The sequence below is a fragment of the Staurois parvus genome, unplaced genomic scaffold (genome assembly GCF_062004578.1).
Source record: "Staurois parvus isolate SC_StPar_1 unplaced genomic scaffold, SC_StPar_1.0 ptg000057l, whole genome shotgun sequence".
In the NCBI taxonomy this organism is placed as follows: Eukaryota; Metazoa; Chordata; class Amphibia; order Anura; family Ranidae; genus Staurois; species Staurois parvus.
In genome coordinates, this window is record NW_028317853.1 from 3,394,088 (window position 1) to 3,413,183 (window position 19,096).

Sequence of the window (19,096 nt, forward strand, 5' to 3'; positions counted from 1 at the left end):
AGTTCAGGATGGTCTGAAGCGGGGAGAGCCTGCACTGGGGTAGGCCGGTGAGGAGGGAGTTGCAGTAGTCCAGGCGTGAGATAATCAGGGAGTGTACTAGTAGTTTAGTGGTGTCTGGGGTAAGGAAGGAACGTATCCTGGCGATGTTCCGGAGGTGGAGCCTGCATGTGTTTGTGAGAGATTTGATATGAGGTTGAAAGGAAAGGTTTGAGTCCAGAATGACGCCAAGGACCTTGGCTTGCTGGGCGGGATTGATGGTGGTGTTGTTGGTAGTGATGGAAAGGATGGGGGGGGGGCGCGGGCTGGGGGGAAGATGAGAAGCTCGGTTTTGGAGAGGTTGAGTTTGAGGAAATTGAGCGACATCCAGTCAGAGATGTCGTTTAGGAGGTGAGTGATGCGGGCGGAGAATGAGGGGGTGAGGTGAGGGGTGGATAGGTAGATTTGAGTATCATCAGCATAGAGGTGGTAATTGAAGCCGTGGGAGTGTATGAGTTTGCCAAGGGAGGAGGTGTAGATGGAGAAGAGAAGGGGTCCAAGGACAGAGCCCTGGGGGACCCCAACAGAGAGGGGGAGAGAAGGGGAGGTGGCACCATTGTAGGTGACACTGAAGGAGCGTTGGGATAGATAGGACGAGAACCAGGAGAGAGCGGTGTCTCTGATGTCAAGGGAGAGTAGTTTATTAAGGAGGAGGGGGTGGTCGACTGTGTCAAAGGCCGCAGAGAGGTCTAGGAGGAGGAGGACAGAGTAGTCGCCTTTGGCTTTGGCGGTTAGTAGATCGTTGGTGATTTTGAGGAGGGCAGTTTCAGTGGAGTGTAGGGGACGGAAGCCGGACTGTAGTGGGTCAAGGAGGTTGTTGTCATCTAGGTGGGCGCTTAGGCGATCGAAGACCAAGCGCTCAAGGAGCTTGGAAGTGAGTGGCAGCAGGGAAATTGGTCTGAGGTTGTTGAGGTCAGTGGGGTCCAGAGAGGGCTTTTTGAGTATGGGGGTGATGTGCGCATGTTTTAGGGGGGAGGGGAATACGCCAGTAGAGAGGGAGAGATTAAAGATGTGGGTAAGGGAGCGGATGAGGGAAGAGGGGGGTGACCGGAGGAGTTGAGAGGGGATAGGGTCCAGGGGGCAGGTAGTGAGACGGGCTTCTGAGAAGACTCTGCTGACTTCCTCAGTGGTAGTAGGGCTGAAGGAGTGCAGTGATGGGGGGGTTACGGTAGGCAGGGCCTTGGGTGTGGTGGGGGGCAGTGCCGTTGCGAGGTCAGAGGAGGGGAGAGATGAGGGGGTGATAGAAGGGGGGAGGCTAGATGGGGAGGTAGATTGCAAGTTGACTATGTCCTTGCGGATAGCGTCAATCTTGCTGTGGAGGTGAGTGGCAATCTCGCGGGCGGTAAGTGAGGTACTGAGTGGAGGAAGGGGGGGAGAGAGCAGGGAGTTGAAGGTGGAGAAGAGTCGGCGAGGGCAGGTGGAGAGGGTGTTAATCAGGTTAACAAAGTAGGCCTGCTTGGCGGCGTGGAGGGAGGAGGTGTAGGTGAGGAAGGCAGATTTGTAGAGGGAGAATGTATGAGGGGACCTGGTTTTGCGCCATAGTCTCTCCAGCGCACGACTGCGGCGTTTGAGGCGTTTAGTGTGGTCGTTCTGCCAGGGTTGGAGTGGTCTGGGTTTGATGTTGCGTGTGGTTAGGGGTGCCAGAGAGTCTAGTGTAGCTGATAGTGAGTCGTTGTACGTGGAGGTGGCTAGGTCAGGACATGACAGTGGAAGGATGCTGTCGTGTAGGCGGTCGGCAGCCGAGTGGAGGGGGGCCGGGTGCAGGTTGCGGAGGTTGCGGCTGGTGATGGTTTTTCCTTCCACTTCACAATTATGTGCCACTTTGTGTTGGTCTATCTCATAAATCCCAATAAAATACATTTATGTTTTTGGTTGTAACATGACCTAATGTGGAAAATTTCAAGGGGTACTTTTTCAAGGCACAGATCATATTTACATCTGTTCAAGGTGGACCAAAGTAACTTTGTGAAACTTGCTACACTTAACTGCTTCCCGACTACTGCCTTGGGGCGACACGGGTGCACAAAATCACGTGTGTGTGTGTGTGTGTGTGTGTGTATATATATATATATATATATATATATATAATGTGTGTGATTTTGCATTTTCGGGTAGGGGGCGCGCGAGCCCTACCCGCGCCGCCAGCCGTGGCTGTCAGTCACCGGGTACCGGTTGATGATTACTCGCCAGTGCCCGGTGATTGCCAAGCATCTCCCATGAGGAGTAGAACTGTTTGTAAACAAAACAGTTCTCCCTGTCAGCTCATGCAAACTATTATGGGATGTATGTGTTTATGTGTCTTAGCTTAGTGGCGGGGTGTTTCCAGCAGACCTCCCTCCTGATGGGACTGTCTGCTGGTGTGAAGTTTGAATACCTGTGTGTCTCTTGTTACTAAATGTAGTTTGCCCCGCCCTGTCATTATGCAGGGAGGGGGGATTGTCCCCTGAGTGTATATATCTTGTATCTGTGTTCAAATAAAGTTGTCTAGTCTTGTATGGTCGGCTGTGGAGTCTGCTGTCGGTGTTCGGATGGGGAAGCGGTAGTCTAACGGAAGTATTCAAGCGCGGTCTGGGTTGGTTCTGTTACAAATGTCAGTGTTTTTTTTTTTTTTTTTTTTTTTTTTTTTTAGCACTGATCACTGTGTTTGTGTCACTGGTGATGTCAATGACACCTAGCCAGTTCCTCCCAGTGTCGGAATGCCTGCCATGGTCTAGCTATAACTCGTTGATCGCTGCCATTACTAGTAAAAATAAAAAAAAAATTCCAGTATCTGTACCGCCATTTGTAAATGCTATAACTTTCACGTAAGCCAATTAATTTACACATATTGGGATTTTTTGGGTTGAGAATGTTTCTGGATCGGAGGGGGCTCAGGTAAGGATTATGGGGCCGCTGCACACACAAGGTTTTTTACCTTCATAAATAGAAAACATGAAGGAAAATAAAACCTTGAGCCTTTAGAACCACTTTAAACTTCAGCTTTAAACATCCAGTGCGTGGGACTAAAAAACGGCATTACCGAGAGGTTTGTTTTCTGTTTTTTTTTTATGATGGCGGCAGAATCGCCAATCATTGCAGGTGAAGTTGAGCTAAAATAATTACAGTTTTGTGTTCATCTGGGCTAATTCCAGTTAATATGTAAAAATATATGTTGCTAATACCTGTTTTATGTCGTCTTCATTTCTGAATGTGGTTTTGCTTGCTACTTTCAGAAAACTTGCTCAGCTAAACTTGGATGAATTCTTGACCACGGGTCTGGACTCTGAAGGTGACTCTACAGAGGAAAGAAATGACGAAGTATTAGAGGAGGAAGTCAAAACCAAACATGTGAAAGCGAAAAAGAAGAAAGGGGCAACAACTGAAACTAAAGAAAAGTAAGATTTTCTTTTAGGCCCCATTCACACCTGAGCATTTTGTAGCACTAAGCTCAAAGCTTTACCTTTAGTTTTGGAGGCCCTAAGATGGCAGTACAAACACTCCCCCAAATGACCCCTTTTTGGAAAGTAGACTCTCCAAGGTATTTGCTAAGAGACATGGTGAGTATTTTGCAGATTTCATTTGTTGCCACGTTTTTGAAATGTATTTTTACTTTTCTTTTTTTTTCTTTTTCAAAACCCTGTGATAAAAATATCTGTAAAATACTCACCATGCCTCTTGTCGAATTCCTTGGGGTGTCTACTTTCCAAAAAGGGGTCATTTGGGGGAGTGTTTGTTCTGCCATTTTAGGGCCTCCAAAACTGTGATAGCTAGTGAGGAAGTGATATGAGGAAATATGTCCTTTGAAAGCCTGGAGGTGGTCATTGGATTTTGGGGGTCTGTATGTAGCTAGGCTGCTAAAATGTCTCTCACATGTGGTATCCCCATACTCGGGAGAAGTAGCAGAATGTGTTTTGGGGGTTTATTCCACATATACCCATGGCATGCATGAGCAATATATCATTTATGTGAAAACTTTGTGTAAAAAAAAAATTGTGGCAAAAAAATAAAATGTTCCATGGACTCAACATGCCTCTCTGCAAAATCCATGGGGTGTCTACTTTCCAAAAGTGGTCATTGTACTGCACTGGCATTTTAGCACCTCAAGAAATGTCATAGGCAGTCAGAAACTAAAAGCTATGTAAATTCCAATATATATACCATAGTTTGCAGATGCTATAACTTTCACACAAACTTATTAATATACATGTATTGGGATTTTTTTTTATCAAAGACGTAGCAGAATACATTATGGCCTAAATTTATGATGAAATTTCAGTTTATTATATATATTTTTTTCAAAATTGGTCTTTTTCTGTTTATAGTGCAAAAACGAAAAACTGCAGAGGTGATCAAATACCACCAAAATAAAGCTCTATTTTTGTGAAAAAAGTAGATAAATTTCGTTTGGGTCCAGCATTGCACAAGCGCACAATTACCAGTTGAAATAGCGCAGTGCCGAACAACAAAAAATGGCCTGGTCATGAAGGGAGCTAAATTTTCCACAGTACACAGAACATGGAAATGCAATTATTTTAGTAAATATTAACTGCTAAATATATTTTCTGATCAGCAACATATAGCAGTCTTGTGACTTCTGTCACTGTACAGACAAGCACTGGTTTTAGGAGTTTTCTTTCTGCTCTAGGAGGATGTAGAACCCCTGACCTCTGTCTGGGCAGTACTGATTGGTCCTGCTCCTAATAGAAAAAAAAAAAACCTCTCTAGCAATACACACTAAACTGAGCATGTGCAGAGTGTCTCCAGACATGTCTTATAAGGAGATAAGAGGGGGACACTGGAAGAAGGGGAGGATCAAAGAAGTTGGGATCAAACAGCATTTTTACACAATGCAAAGGATTAACTCCTTAGGTTCCACAGTGAGTATAACAAGCATGCTTTGCTGCATATACAGACTGATTTTACTGTTGTTGGTTTAGTAACACTTTAGTAAAATTCATGCCTATACAGAGTTGCCATTAATTGTAAACCTTTTTCCACTGAAGGAAGGTGAAGAAAAAAGGCAATGCTTCGGAGCATAAAGACCAGCTGTCTCGTCTTCAAGATAAAGATCCTGAATTTTACAAGTTTTTAAAGGACAATGACCAAACTCTCCTCAACTTCAATGACTCAGATAGTTCAGATGAAGAAAGTGGTGTTCACCAGCTGCCAGATCACCTAGAGGTAGGCAATGATTTGCTCAGGGAAAACCTGACCTCATTTATGCCACTTCGGCAAGATAATAGTGATGAAATGTACAGATCTAATTGGATGCCACCGCTGTTCATCTGATCGGCCCCTTCGCTTTTTCAATTGGAAGTTGTTGTTTAGGAGAATGCTATGTTCCTAGAGAGCCTTTTTAATCTCCTGTAAGGCTGGTGACCTTGGTGGTATAGAAGAATATTATTGTCTTTCTGACGTTCTTGTAGAATTTTGCAGTTAAATTGACAACTGTCAACGACCTTGCAACTATTCTTGTGCCTGTGGAAGTGACATAATGAAGCACAAGAAATTCATGTCGCCTCTTAATAGGTGTTGCTTTGCCTGAGCTGACTTTTCCAAAGAAAAGTTTCTCAACCTTTTGAGCTTTTGTACACTTTCTCCCTGAAATGTTCTTGTTTTTTTCACGTGGTTATATACCTCAATGTACAGACTGCACTGTATCTCATTTTTTTTAATACAGGAAAAGAACGAAGATGAAGGTGCAAGCGATACAGAAGAAAAGCCTAAGAAAAAGAGAAAACTAGAGCAAATTACCGTTACCATGAAAATGGTGCACAAGTGGAAGTCAGAAGCTAAGGTGTGTGTACAAATGTTGCTGACATGTATAGTTTGAATATGTCTACCATCATCTACTTGTTACTCTTAAACAAAATTCTAGAGAAGCAGCTAAATTGAATATTTTGTTTTTTGTTCAACCCACTGGTTAAGTGAAACAAATTCAGCTATGGCCTGCTTTAGGACAGGCTCTGCTTTTCTCTCTTTTAAAGCATAAGTTCACCTTTAAAAAAAAAAAATAAATGTACTTTTTTTTTTTTAATTTTACTTCTTTCTTTCTTGGCAGCCAACCAACCAAGAAAGCATTGCACTTGCAATCAGCAGATTTAGGGTGCAATGTCAGGCTCCTTCAGGCTGTCAGTGTAGCTGTCTGCCCATACCTCAGATACGGGATGGCAGTTACAGGAAGAGTCAAATTACAAAGATACTCACCAGCGCCCACATGGTTCATTGAGAACCACAAGCTACCAGCTGCAAAGGCTTTAAGTACTTGTAGTCTATGAATTCGCATAACTCTGACGCGGTTGTATGGACCGCGTTTTTTCCAAATTGTGACAGCAGGTGCCGGGAGAAAATCCCTGGCCTGCTGCCATGGGAAGGGGGGGGGGGGGAGGGGGGAGAGATGGTTGAGCTACAGGTGGAACATGTAACATTTTCTTTAACTTTCATTGGAGGGACCCAGCTTCTAATTCTTTAACCCTTTAACTCTGTTAGGACTGACTGTTCAAATCTAGTTTACAACTCATAACATCTGCCAGCACAGTACAGATGGGGTTAATTATGGCATACACCACTCCTCAGTCCCACATAGAGAGAGTATTTTTAAGTGCTAGAATTTCCATGAAAAAAGCATCTAAAAATGTGAGCTGTAATTTTTTTTTTTTTTTTCTTTTTGTTGTTTTGCTATGCTATTGAGAACATGTAACAAATGTAAAGTAGGTGTTATCCCAAGTTGGCTGAAAAAGTGAAAATACTCTTTAAAGAGGGTGTTTTTTTTTTTTTTTTTATAGCAAGACATTCAGTATTTCTCTGTGGCACATTTACATTTCCCCAAACACTCTATATGTAATGCAGAGATGCATATATTGCACACTGAAAAAACCCCCAAAGATAAAATATAACTTTTTTTTTTTTTTACAAAACTGTACTGTAACACCCATAACTTTATCCTTTAACTGTACACCCCAAGAAAAACACCCCAGAAGCACACTCTCCAGTAGTATCACTCATTGAGGGGAATTTCCTTAGACTAGAGCAGCCAGAATTTTGGACAGCTGTGCATAGCAACCAATCATCATATAACTTTAATTTTCAAAGCTTAAAGTGGTTGTAAACCCTTACCTATACCCAGTGAAGTAATTGGGTGATACACAGCAATGAAACAAATCATACTACATAATTTGTACCTGGTTATCTACAGCACTCTACATCATGTTAAAGTGCAGAATTTACACAGGATCTCTAAGCTTTGAAGAGCAGGGAGCTGAAGTTATATCAGTTGAGTAGAGCTCTGAGAGCTGATAAGAGGGATGGAACACATCCTCCTCCACACAGTACACTGGAAAAAAAACTGACATTTTCAATCAGACTGTGCCCTCCCCTGTCACAATTTTATCTTGGTGTCAGAAAAACTTGTTAGAAGTGACTCATGTTGATAGCAGAGGAATGGGGTGGCAGACAAAAATGACTTGGTGCACATGATTGAGACAAGTACACACTATAGAGGGATATGATTTGTTCATATTTTATGTCTGACGAAGTCCAAGATGAACCACACACACACACACACACCTGCTTTCACCTTGCTCTCGTCCAGTCACGTTTTCTGGCTCCCCTGTGTCAGTCAGCGAGGCCTGCAGGAGAGAGGTTGGACCACTGACAGCAGATGGGCCATAGGAGCCTATGGATGATGTCCCCACTCCAGGCTTTACCAGCCATTGTTGAGTGCTGTATCCTCTCCCCTGCAGCCACCATTGGCTTTCACAGGGGATTATGTGACTAGATACAGCAGGTAAGTATATGCATCTTTCTTACACAGATTAGTCAGCATAGATATTAGGATGGGGGAAAACTACATCCCCCAGAGGAAGCTACGAGTCCCTGTAGCGTAACGCGTAGGGGAGGGGCGGTGACGTCATCACGCATCCACAGAGGAACGGCGAGTATATTCATTGAAGGCAAACACACCTGCAAGGCTGTTTGTAGTACGATCTGGATACATTTCATACAAAGCGCTACTTATATTTACACAATGTGAGTGGGAGATCAAAGCTTAATAAATAATCGTTATCCCGGATAAGACACTATGTTTCTTTTCCCTTCTCTGTATGTTCCGTATATGGAGGAATAAGCCAAGCAGCCAGCGGAGAAAGTCCTATTGAGAAGGCTGTGCTGAGGAGAGAGGAGAGGAGAAAGGAGAGAGAGGTTCACGCTGTGCACACAGACTCATCACACAGATTAGATTGAACTACTATACCATCTTATTCCCAAAGAAGTGAACTGTCATTCCCATTTCAAATTAATTTTTTTCTCATATAAAATTTTTTTCTCATATTTTTCACTTATATATTTTTTAAAAAATTATTTATTTTTTCACATTTATTAAATAATTAATTTATATATTTACATTAATTATATATTTAAGTATAATTGATTTATATAATTATTGGATTATTGGTGGTACACTTAGTAATTTATAATATCACATAAGGTTTTATATATTGGAGCGCGGTACAATATTGGTATCTAAAGTTGTATCCTCTCCCCTGCAGCCACCATTGGCTTTCACAGGGGATTATGTGACCAGATACAGCAGGTAAGTATATGCATCTTTCTTACACAGATTAGTCAGCATAGATATTAGGATGGGGGAGGGAGTATTTTTATGACTAGGTACATTCATCTTGAAATTGTAATTTTAACTTAAGCTGAAGATAGAAGCTGATTGGTTACTTTGCCCAGCTGCTCCATATTCTGTCTAGTTTAAGTAGATTTCTCTGCATTCTTTTTTTATTTCACCTTTCATTTTCACTTTTTGCGTATAACCCCTTTAACTTTTGTATGGTTCTAGACGGACCTAAGGCCACGCCTCTTTCATGAAATTGCTCAAGCTTTCAAAGCTGCAGTGGCAACAACCCAAGGAGACGAGGGTGACGATCCCAGCAGATTTAAAATAATTGACACTGAAGGTGAGGCAGTCCTAGCTTTTAGATAAGCTTGTACCTTTGCAAGTTCTAAGTGGTCTCCATGTATGTGGTAAGAGGTATTCACATGTAGACTTTTGTTTGTAGTCTTCAATGCGCTGGTGACATTCTGTATCAGAGACCTCTTTGTTCGCCTAGAGAAGAAACTTGATCTGAAGCCTGCCAAAGGAACAAAGTAAGTGGCAATTTACTTGGTGGAAGGTATTGAGTGTTTTATTTAAAGTGTATGTGAATTCCAACATTGAGCTTCTCCTTTTTTGCTCCCTTTTTGGTCTATTAAATAGCTATTATTGAAAGTGTTTTTGTCAAATCTGTTTGATAAGTGAAAAAAGACTTGTTGATTCTTCCAGAAATCTAATTAGCTGAAACCTTCCAGTGCACTATGCAACTTTTGCCTTGTTACTAGTTAACATAGTTCCCAGTTCTCTTTGTGATGGATACAGTATGATGATTAACTGCTTCCCTACCACTGAATGTGTGTGTGTGTATATACACTATATTGCTAAAAGAATTGAGACACCCCTCCAAATCATTGGATTCAGGTGTTCAATCACCTCCATGGCCACAGGTGTATAAAGTCAAGCATCTAGGTATGCAGACTGCTTCTACAAACATTTGTGAAAGAATGGGTTGCTCTCAGGAGCTCAGTGAATTCAAGCATGGTACCGTGATAGGTTGCCATCTGTGCAAGTCCATTTGTGAAATTTTCTTGCTATTAAATATTCCACTGTCAACTGTTAGTGGTATTATAACAAAGTGGAAGCAACTGGGAACAACAGCAACTGAGCCACGAAGTGGTAGGCCACATAAATTGACAGAGTGGAGTCAAGCGCATGCTGAAACGCCCAGTGCGCAGATGTTGCCAACTGTCAGTAGCTAAAGACCTCCAAACTTCATGAGGCCTTCAGATTAGAGTGCATAGAGAGAGCTTCATGGAATGGGCTTCCATGACCGAGCAGCTGCATCCAATCCTTACATCACCAAATGCAATGCAAAGCGTTGAATGCAGTGGTGTAAAGCACGCCGCCACTGGACTCTAGAGCAGTGGAGACATGTTCTCTGGAGTGACCAATCGTGCTTCTCTGTCTGGCAAGCCAATGGAAGTGTATTGGTTTGGCAGTTGCCAGGAGAATGGTATTTGCCTGACTGCATTGTGCCAAGTGCACAGTTTGGTGAATGGGGGATTATGGTGTGGGGTTGTTTTGCAGAGGTTGAGCTTAGCCCCTTAATTCAGTGAAGGAACTCTTAAAGCGTCTGCATTCCAAGACATTTTGGACAATTTCATGCTCCCAACTTTGTGGGAACAGTTTGCTGATGGCCTTACGTATTCCAACATGACTGCGCACCAGTGCACAAAGCAAGGTCCATAAAGACATGGATGAGTGAGTTTGGGGTGGAGGAACTTGACTGTTCTGACCTCAACCCAATAGAACACCTTTGGGATAAATTAGAGCAGAGACTGCGAGTCAGGCCTTCTTGTCCGACATCAGTGCCTGATCTCACAAATGCGTTTCTGGAAAAATGGTCTAACGTTCCCATAGACACACTCCTAAACCTTGTGGACAGCCTTCTCAGAAGAGTTGAAGCTGTTATAGCTGCAAAGAGTGGGCCAACTCAGTATTGACCCTTATGTACTACGACTGGGATGCCATTACAGTTTGTGTGTGGAAAGGCAAGCGTCCCAATACTTTGTGTGTGTGTGCGTGCGTGCTTTCAGGTTTAATTTGAGGGTATGTACTTCCAAATTGGAGGAAGGGTTAAGGAATTACAGCTCTTAAGAGTAGCCAATCCCTATTTTTCAAGGGACCAAAAGTAATTGGACAGTTTAATATAATCATAAATAAAATGTTCATTTGTAATATTTTGTTGAGAATCCTTTAGTGGCAATGACTGCCTGAAGTCTGGAACCCATGGACATTATCAAAGACTGGGTTTCCTCCTTTCTGATGCTTTGCCAGGCTCTAACTGTAGCTGTCTTCAGTTCTTTATTTGTGGGTCTTTCTGCCTTTTAATTTTGCCTTCAGCAAGTGAAATGAATGCTCATTTGCTCAGTTGATTGACTCGGCCATTGCAGAATATTCCATTTCTTTTCCTTCAAAAGCTCTTGGGTTGCTTTTGCAGTGTGTTTTGGATCATTGTCCATCTGTACTGTGAAGTGCCGTCCAATCAACTTTGCTGAATTTGGCTGAATCTGCACTGACAGTATATACAGTTGTGACCAAAATTATTCAACCCCCACTGAAATTGAGTGTTTTGGCCAGTTTGACATTGCTTTTGATCATTCAGTCATCTTGCTTACATTTACATTAAAGAGGCACTTGTAGGTCAGACAAATATAACATAACAGTTATAATGAAATAACCACAAATGTCTTTTCTGTGCTCACAGCATTATCAGTTTTATTCAACCCCCAAGTGACATTCAATCTTAGTACTTAGTACAGCATCCTTTTACAGTTATAACAGCTTTTAAACGTGAAGCATAGCTTGACACAAGTGTCTTGCAGCGATCTACGGGTATCTTCGCCCATTCTTCATGGGCAAAGGCCTCCAGTTCAGTCACATTCTTAGGCTTGCGCACTGCAACTGCTTTCTTTAAGTCCCACCAGAGGTTCTCAATCGGATTTAAGTCTGGTGACTGCGATGGCCACTCCAAAATGTTCCAGCCTTTCCTCTGCAACCATGCTCTAGTGGACTTGGAGGTATGCTTGGGATCATTGTCCTGTTGAAAGGTCCAACGTCTCCCAAGCCTCAGGTGTGTGACGGACTGCATCACGTTTCCATCCAATATCTCCTGGTACTGAAGAGAATTCATGGTACCTTGCACACGCTGAAGCTTCCCTGTACCTGCAGAAGCAAAACAGCCCCAAAGCATGATTGACCCTCCACCATGCTTCACAGTAGGCAAGGTGTTCTTTTCATCATAGGCCTTGTTCTTCCTCCTCCAAACATAGCGTTGATCCATGGGCCCAAACAGTTCTAATTTTGTTTCATCAGTCCACAGAACACTATCCCACAACTTTTGTGGTTTGTCCACATGGCTTTTGGCATACTGCAGTCGACTCTTCTTATTCTTTGGAGACAGCAAGGGGGTACGCCTGGGAGTTCTGGCACGGAGGCCTTCATTACGCAGTGTGCGTCTTATTGTCTGGGCTGAAACTTCTGTACCCACATCTGACAAATCTTTTCTCAGTTCCTCAGCAGTCACACGGGGACTTCTCTCCACTCTACGCTTCAGGTAGCGCACAGCAGTCGAAGTCAGCATCTTCTTTCTGCCACGACCAGGTAGCGTTTCAACAGTGCCCTTTGCCTTGAATTTGCGAATGATGCTTCCTAAGGTGTCTCTTGGTATGTTTAACATCTTTGCAATCTTCTTATAGCCATTGCCCTTCCTGTGAAGAGAAATCACCTCTTCTCTTGTCTTCCTGGACCATTCTCTTGCCTTCACCATGTTTGTAACCACACCAGTAAATGTCTAGAAGGAGCTGAGTATCACAGTCATTTTAAAGCTGCCTAATTGGTGCTTATTATGCTTGATTGCTGCTCGGTGACATCCACAGGTGTTTTCAATACCTGATGGAAAGCACCTGTATGAACCTCTGTTCTTCAGAGTGGTAGTCTTTAAGGGGTTGAATAATTGTGGCAATGAAGAAACCACATAAGAACCATTTACTACTGTATTACATAAACAATTGATGTCATTTTAGTTGCATTTGGGTAGTTACAACGTCCTTGTAGGATTTGATTCTGAATACAATTCCAAATGTACACTATAGTCCCTAAACCCCTTTACAGCATTGGGGGTTGAATAATTTTGGTCACAACTGTATCTAAACACTGCAGAATCCATCCGGCTGCTTCTGTCACATCATCAATAAACACCAATGACCCAGTGCCACTGGAGGCCATGCATGCTCATGTCATCACACTGCCTCCACCATGTTTTACAGATGACGTTGTGTGCTTTGGATCATGATCTGTCCCAAGCCTTCTCTACACTTTTTTTTATTCCCGTCATTCTGGTACAGATTAATCTTAGTTTCATCCGTCCATAGAATACTTTTTCAGACCTGGTCTGGTTTTTTTAGATGTTTTTGGGCAAAGTCTAATCTGGCTTTTCTATTCTTCAGGCTTATGAATGGTTTGCACCTTGTGGTGAACACTCTGTATTTGCTCTTGTTAAATCTTCTCTTAATTGTAGAGTTTGACAATGATACGCACACCTCCTGGAGAGTGTCCTTCACTTGTCTGGATGTTGTGAATGGGTTTTTTTTTACCATAGAGAGCATCCTGAGATCATCCACCACTGTTGTCTTCCATGGACTTCCATGCCTTTTTATGTTGCTGAGCTCACCAGTGCGTTCTTCTTTCCTCCAGAATGTACCAAACTGTTGATTTGGCAACTCCTAATGTTGCTGCTATCTCTCTGATGGATTTGTTTAGTTTTTAAAGCCTTACAATGGTCTGTTTCACTTGCATGGACAGATCCTTTGAACGCACAATGTAGGTTCACAGCAATAGATTCCAAATGCAAATACCACACTTAGAATCAACTCCAGACCTTTTACCTGCTTAATTGATGAAGGAATAATGGAGTAGCCCACACCTGGCCATGAAACAGCTTTTGATTCAACTGTCCAATTACTTTTGGTCCCTTGAAAAAGGGGGGATGGCTACTCTTAAGAGCTGTAATGCCTAAACCCTTCCTCCAATTTGGATGTACATACCCTCAAATTAAACCTGAGAGTGTGCACTTTCAGCCCATATCAATTATCTAACTATAGCTTGAATATGTTTTGGTAAATACCTGACAAAATCTAAAATTGTGCCTGTCCAAATAAATATATATATATATATATATATATATATATATATATATATGGACCTAACTGTATATATTTTTACATTGCTTAAAAAAAAAATCTACGGTTGAACAGCTGGAGGAATTGTCAATGAGCACTCAATAGTGCCCTCATAGTTCATTAGAAACTACAAGCCATTTGACGCTGTGGCAGACGGGACTTCTAGTTTGTTTATTCAGAGTTTTCTGTGAATGAAAGACGATGCTCTGCGGACAGCGTGCTGATTCTAATATGTGACAGCAGCTGCGGAGTAGAGGAACCGCCTCTTTCTGTCATGAGGGGGGCTGCTGGGGCACTCAGGGGGCATGAGGAGGGAGTTGGAAAATAATTACCTAATTATGGATGTAAGATGTTCTGAAACTTAGGCTTTAAGAGTTCCTTACCATATGCAGAATTGTCAGAGTAGACAGTAATGATGGACTGGACTGGCATCACAAAAACTGAATTCATACAGTCTTCAACAGATTTTCTTTTTTGCAACTCCTGCAAAATCTTCAGTCAGGGATATAGATTTGAAAAGTTGCTGTACAATTAATTTATTTCCACATTAGTCAGGGTCTAAAATTACTAATTTGATAAATTATGACAACATACTGGAGTACTGTGTTAATTTTTGGGAGTGACCATTTGATCCATTCTTTTGTGAAAATGTTCTGGAGGCTTCCCTTCTGTAACCTTTTTTGTGCACTCTACCTAGTCACTTCTTCAGCGTAAACATTTTTCATTCCTCAGACACTGATAGGTGATACAGCTAATCCACAATTAACCCCTGTCACTTTGTTTTTAAGGTTATCAAATCCATCAAGCTGTGCTCTTTGGAAGAAGCTACGTTTGGATATTAAAATGTATTTAAACGCTGTCATCCAGGTAATCTGATCTACTAAGACATTCATATCTTGGGCTTTAACAAAAAATGATTGCAGGACCTTCCATCATGCATGTTTTGGCTTGTAGTTTCCTTTTGCTCTGTTTACATCATGAATTGAACATTTACTCAACCTTGCCTTGTTTGGGATATGAAGATGCTGATGTAAAAAAATTGTTTTTTATTGTATATTGGATACTTATTACCTTCTTCCATTGAGGACTACAGGTCTTGTCCTAGTAAAGTACTTGGTAATTTATACAGAAATATACAGTTGCCCATGGCCCTTCCTGTAATCTCTTGCTACTAGATGCAGGCAGGGAGTATGTATTAGGAGTACTTAGAGAATTTCTGCCTTTTGCAGCAATTTTACTCTGTTAGGCAAAGATATCAGGGTAGTAGTCCAGCTCCAAAATCAGAACTAGAGCATATGGACTAATCACAGCACCATCACCTCTCCCATTACCCTTGGTCCCCATGTCATTACTGTGTTTCAGCAGCATGTTTGAAATCACATAATGTGGCCATATAAAGCCATAAACACAGTGGGCTTACTGTGAATTTGACTTTTAGTCTCAACCTTGTATTTTTCTCCATGCTGCTGAAATATACTGATGATGTAAGGATTTCTCTGGGCAGCCTGCAGTGATAGGTCTGGACGCAGGCTGTCTGCATCCAGGGATGATCATTTGCAGGCAATCACTGCCTGAGAGATTACATGTAGGCAGCCATGAATAGATTGTGGGACCTGTCAGTCTCTCCTATTGTTTTCAATGGGACTTCCCACCCGTAGCTAATTGCGGGGAACCCCTGCTGTGTCTCCCACATCTAATCCTAAACAGCCCTTAATAATAGAACTGCAGCCTGGCATTAAGGCATACTACGTGTATCAAAATTTTAAATTGATTTTGGAAGATAGTATGCTTCTTGCTGTATGGGATGTACAAAGCTGGCGTGATTCCCAAATAAATGGTCTTTACTGATTACATAGAGGCAAGTGGGAGTTTGGATAAGACCAGCCCTGTACAAGTTGGGCAGTGGCAAATCGATTGATTTTTGTATCAAAATAATGTATCAAAATAATTTTTAGCAATAATTTTGGTATCGAAGATGTTCCTGTTACAGGGCTGCAACTTTGTAAAACTACAATTTTATCCTTTAGAATAAATCTTCAAAACCTTGAATCCAGTGGTTTTATGGGATGGGTAGGCACTCTAGGGCAGCCTTTCTCAACCAGGGTGCCTTGGCAAAATGTCTAAAATTGCCCAAAACATGTATGCAAGCCAGCGGGTAGAACAAGCCTGCCTTTTAGTTACACAAAGTCGCAGGTTTTCACTGCGCACCATTTATGGCCTTCTAGCCGCCGGTGTCCTGACAACCAATGGCATCATCAGTTGAGAAGGAGGATGTCAGCTGCCTGCACAACATCCTAGTTTGACCCTGTCCATCAGTGCTAGGGTCACATTAGGTCAGTGATGGAGGAAAACTGAGGGAGAAGAGAAACACTGGAATACTACTCAGTACAAGTGTGCAAAAGTGTATTTGCTTTGGAAGAATAAATCACCTCTAATGTTGGGTGTCCTACATGTGTGACTGTTGCTGCTTTATATAAAACTTTTAGAATAGTTTTTCACATTTTAGATTGGGGTGCCCTTTAAAAATTATGGACCGTCTTGAGGCACCCCATTCTTAAAATGGGGTGCCTCATGACTGCCCATAATTTTTAAAGGCCGACTTTGGACTGTCCATAATTTTAAAGGGTGCCTTGATTGAAGGTTGAGAAACACTGCTCTAGGGTACCAGGAGCTGTCTTTTCACATTTAAAGAAGTCCATTTTTTTTATGAGGGTGTTTTGCCTTCATTTAGATCTGCTGAGTTCTATGAATGTAAGAAGGCTTTTTTTATTTATCTTTTGATAATGGATGTGTGTTGTGTGTGGGTTTTTTTTTTTTTTTGTCCTCTTCCTGGCTGTGTAACTTTGAGCATCATTCTTCCCATGTGTAATATTCCACAATGAAGTGCTTGGTGCCTAAGCCTATCAAATGGTCGCTGCAATTCTACAAGGGAGTTGAAGGGCATGCTAACTTGTTTAGTGGGCTTCAGGTATGCTCTGGTAAGGCAGACAGTGGAACAAAACCTATGTCTTGGGACGTTATTGTGCCTCTTCTGTAAATGTATTGGTTTGAGTTGTATGACTACAGGTTCACCTTCAGGATGAATCTAACCAATGTTTGTTTTATGCTGGTAAATTGAATATGGGCTTCATGTTGTTAAAGCGTAGCTGCACCCAGTAGAGGAAGTTCTGCTTTTATTACTGGTCCCTGCTCCTCGTGAGGCATTGGCACCTTTGAGGAGCGGGTACCCGATTTTGACAGGTACCTGCTCCCACTTCTGCTGCGTCCACCTAGGAAGTTGTCTTCCACTTTATGTTCTCATGTCTGCACATCTGCAACAAGCCCACACTTTTCATCTTGAATCTTATGTACATCAGATGAAACAGACTGTGTTGAGGCTGAAATCTTTGGTGCAAAGTTTTTGCAAATGAAAATTTTCAGATGTAATAGAAATTGATAGGTACTTTTAACTCCCCTTTTAATATACAGTACAAGAAATAGAAAATAACAGTTTTTGATGGACCTGTCCCTGGTAATGGACATCCTATGTCTGTTTGGTAATGATGAGTAGCATCAGTGTTGCTAATGTGTAAAATTACTGATATATTTTAAAGGAATTAATTTAAAGCTTTGCCTTTTTCTTAATAGTACATCACAGGACACAGAGGACATAGATAGTCATGACTACTTGAGTTTTGCTGCTTTTAGGTGAATTGTCAGTGGCTTAAAAAAAGATAGGTATCCCCATCCAGACAAAATACCTCCCAGCTCAGCTAAGCCTCTGTTTTGTGTCCTTGGGTGATAAATGTGTTTTCCTGTGTCTCTCTGAAGATCTCTCTTGTGGAACTTGTAAATGTATATCCTGTTCCTTACAACCCTGGTGGGGCAGAGGTGGGCTCTCTCAGTTTCAGTCTGGCCTCACATAGACAGAGGGCTTGGGTGAGGGCAGGGTGATGGGGCTCCCAAATGTCTTTATCAGGTAGGGAGGACCCTGGGCAAAAAACACTCTACAGTGGCTCCCCAAAGGGTCAGATTATTTCTGGCTCCCTGCCGAAATCTAGTACTTTCACTGTTTCAGGGATGCAATCAACCACTTCCTTTTGTGTTGAAGGAGAAATTTTCTGTAGCCAGATGAATCTTTTGGAGTCCAGATTAAACAACAAACTGGACAAGTCTGTGTCTTGATTTAGGGATCCTCGTGATAGATGCCCTGGTGACTCCTTGGGATCAGTTTTTGATCTCTGCCTTTCTTCCACTTCATGCCTGTTGCACAGAATAAGAGTGGTGAAGAGCTTTCTTGTGATTCTGATCACAGCTGCTTGGCCAAGAAGAATGTGGTATGCAGACATCATACAGTTAGGTCCATATATATTTGGACACAGGTACAATTTTAGAATTTTTCAGGTATTTACCAAAACATATTCAAGCTATAATTATATAATGGATATGGGCTGAAAGTGCACACTAACAGGTTTAATTTGAGGGGATCCTATCAGTCCACACATTAAATTAATATATAATATATCTTCTTCTTATGTGTTAATAGTGATAAAGAAGTGTCCACAAATTTATATAGTCCTTCAAATACTTCCAATGCTTTCCACAATGATATACCCTCAAAAAAAGAAATATCACATAGTGTATTATCTTTTAAGCACATCAAAATTCGTGAAAACACTCAAGTGAATAACCAAATAAAATTGGTAACTAGTTTTAAAAAGTGAAAAATCGTGAATCCAAACAGTGAAGGACACTGTGTATATGAATCACTCTTCAGTGCTCCAAAACAAACCAACACTGTGACACTTCTAATTGCAGTAAGGAATGCATACCATTACCAATAATCCAAAACAAGCTTGCTTTCAGTATCATACAATATCTGGTGGGAGACGGCCCTCCTGTAGAGCTCCCCAAGATTACACTGTATTCAAAGCACTATCTAGGTCCATAAGCCATGATGTTCCATATCTTCATATACCAGGCACGATATGGATATAAACATATATGAGGGACAGAATAGTGTGATACCGCCAGAAGAATGCCAGTAAAAGAACTTTATTCCAAATGCTCACATTATTCAAACTTTAATACCGCTTAAATACCGTGCAGTAGCCTTGCTGCCATCCAGGAAACATCCAGGGACAAATACAGTCTCTTCCCTTTACTAAAATGGCCGCCTGTCAACTTCCGGTTCCATGTGTACGTCTTGACGTCACTTCCCTTGACGCGTTTCGTCATCGACTTATTCATAAGAGATCAAATG

At 41.9% G+C, this 19,096-nt stretch overlaps 1 protein-coding gene across 1 annotated transcript in view; it reads left to right on the plus strand.

Annotated features, from left to right (window-relative positions):
* NOC2L (NOC2 like nucleolar associated transcriptional repressor) overlaps window positions 1–19,096 on the plus strand; it is a 175,084-nt gene that overhangs the window by 7,730 nt on the left and 148,258 nt on the right. The window contains exons 2-7 of the mRNA XM_089668416.1: window positions 3,249–3,410; window positions 5,019–5,196; window positions 5,696–5,812; window positions 8,861–8,978; window positions 9,081–9,168; window positions 14,643–14,721. Of these exons, the coding sequence (XP_089524542.1) occupies window positions 3,249–3,410; window positions 5,019–5,196; window positions 5,696–5,812; window positions 8,861–8,978; window positions 9,081–9,168; window positions 14,643–14,721 (742 nt within the window). The remainder of the gene's footprint in view (window positions 1–3,248; window positions 3,411–5,018; window positions 5,197–5,695; window positions 5,813–8,860; window positions 8,979–9,080; window positions 9,169–14,642; window positions 14,722–19,096) is intronic.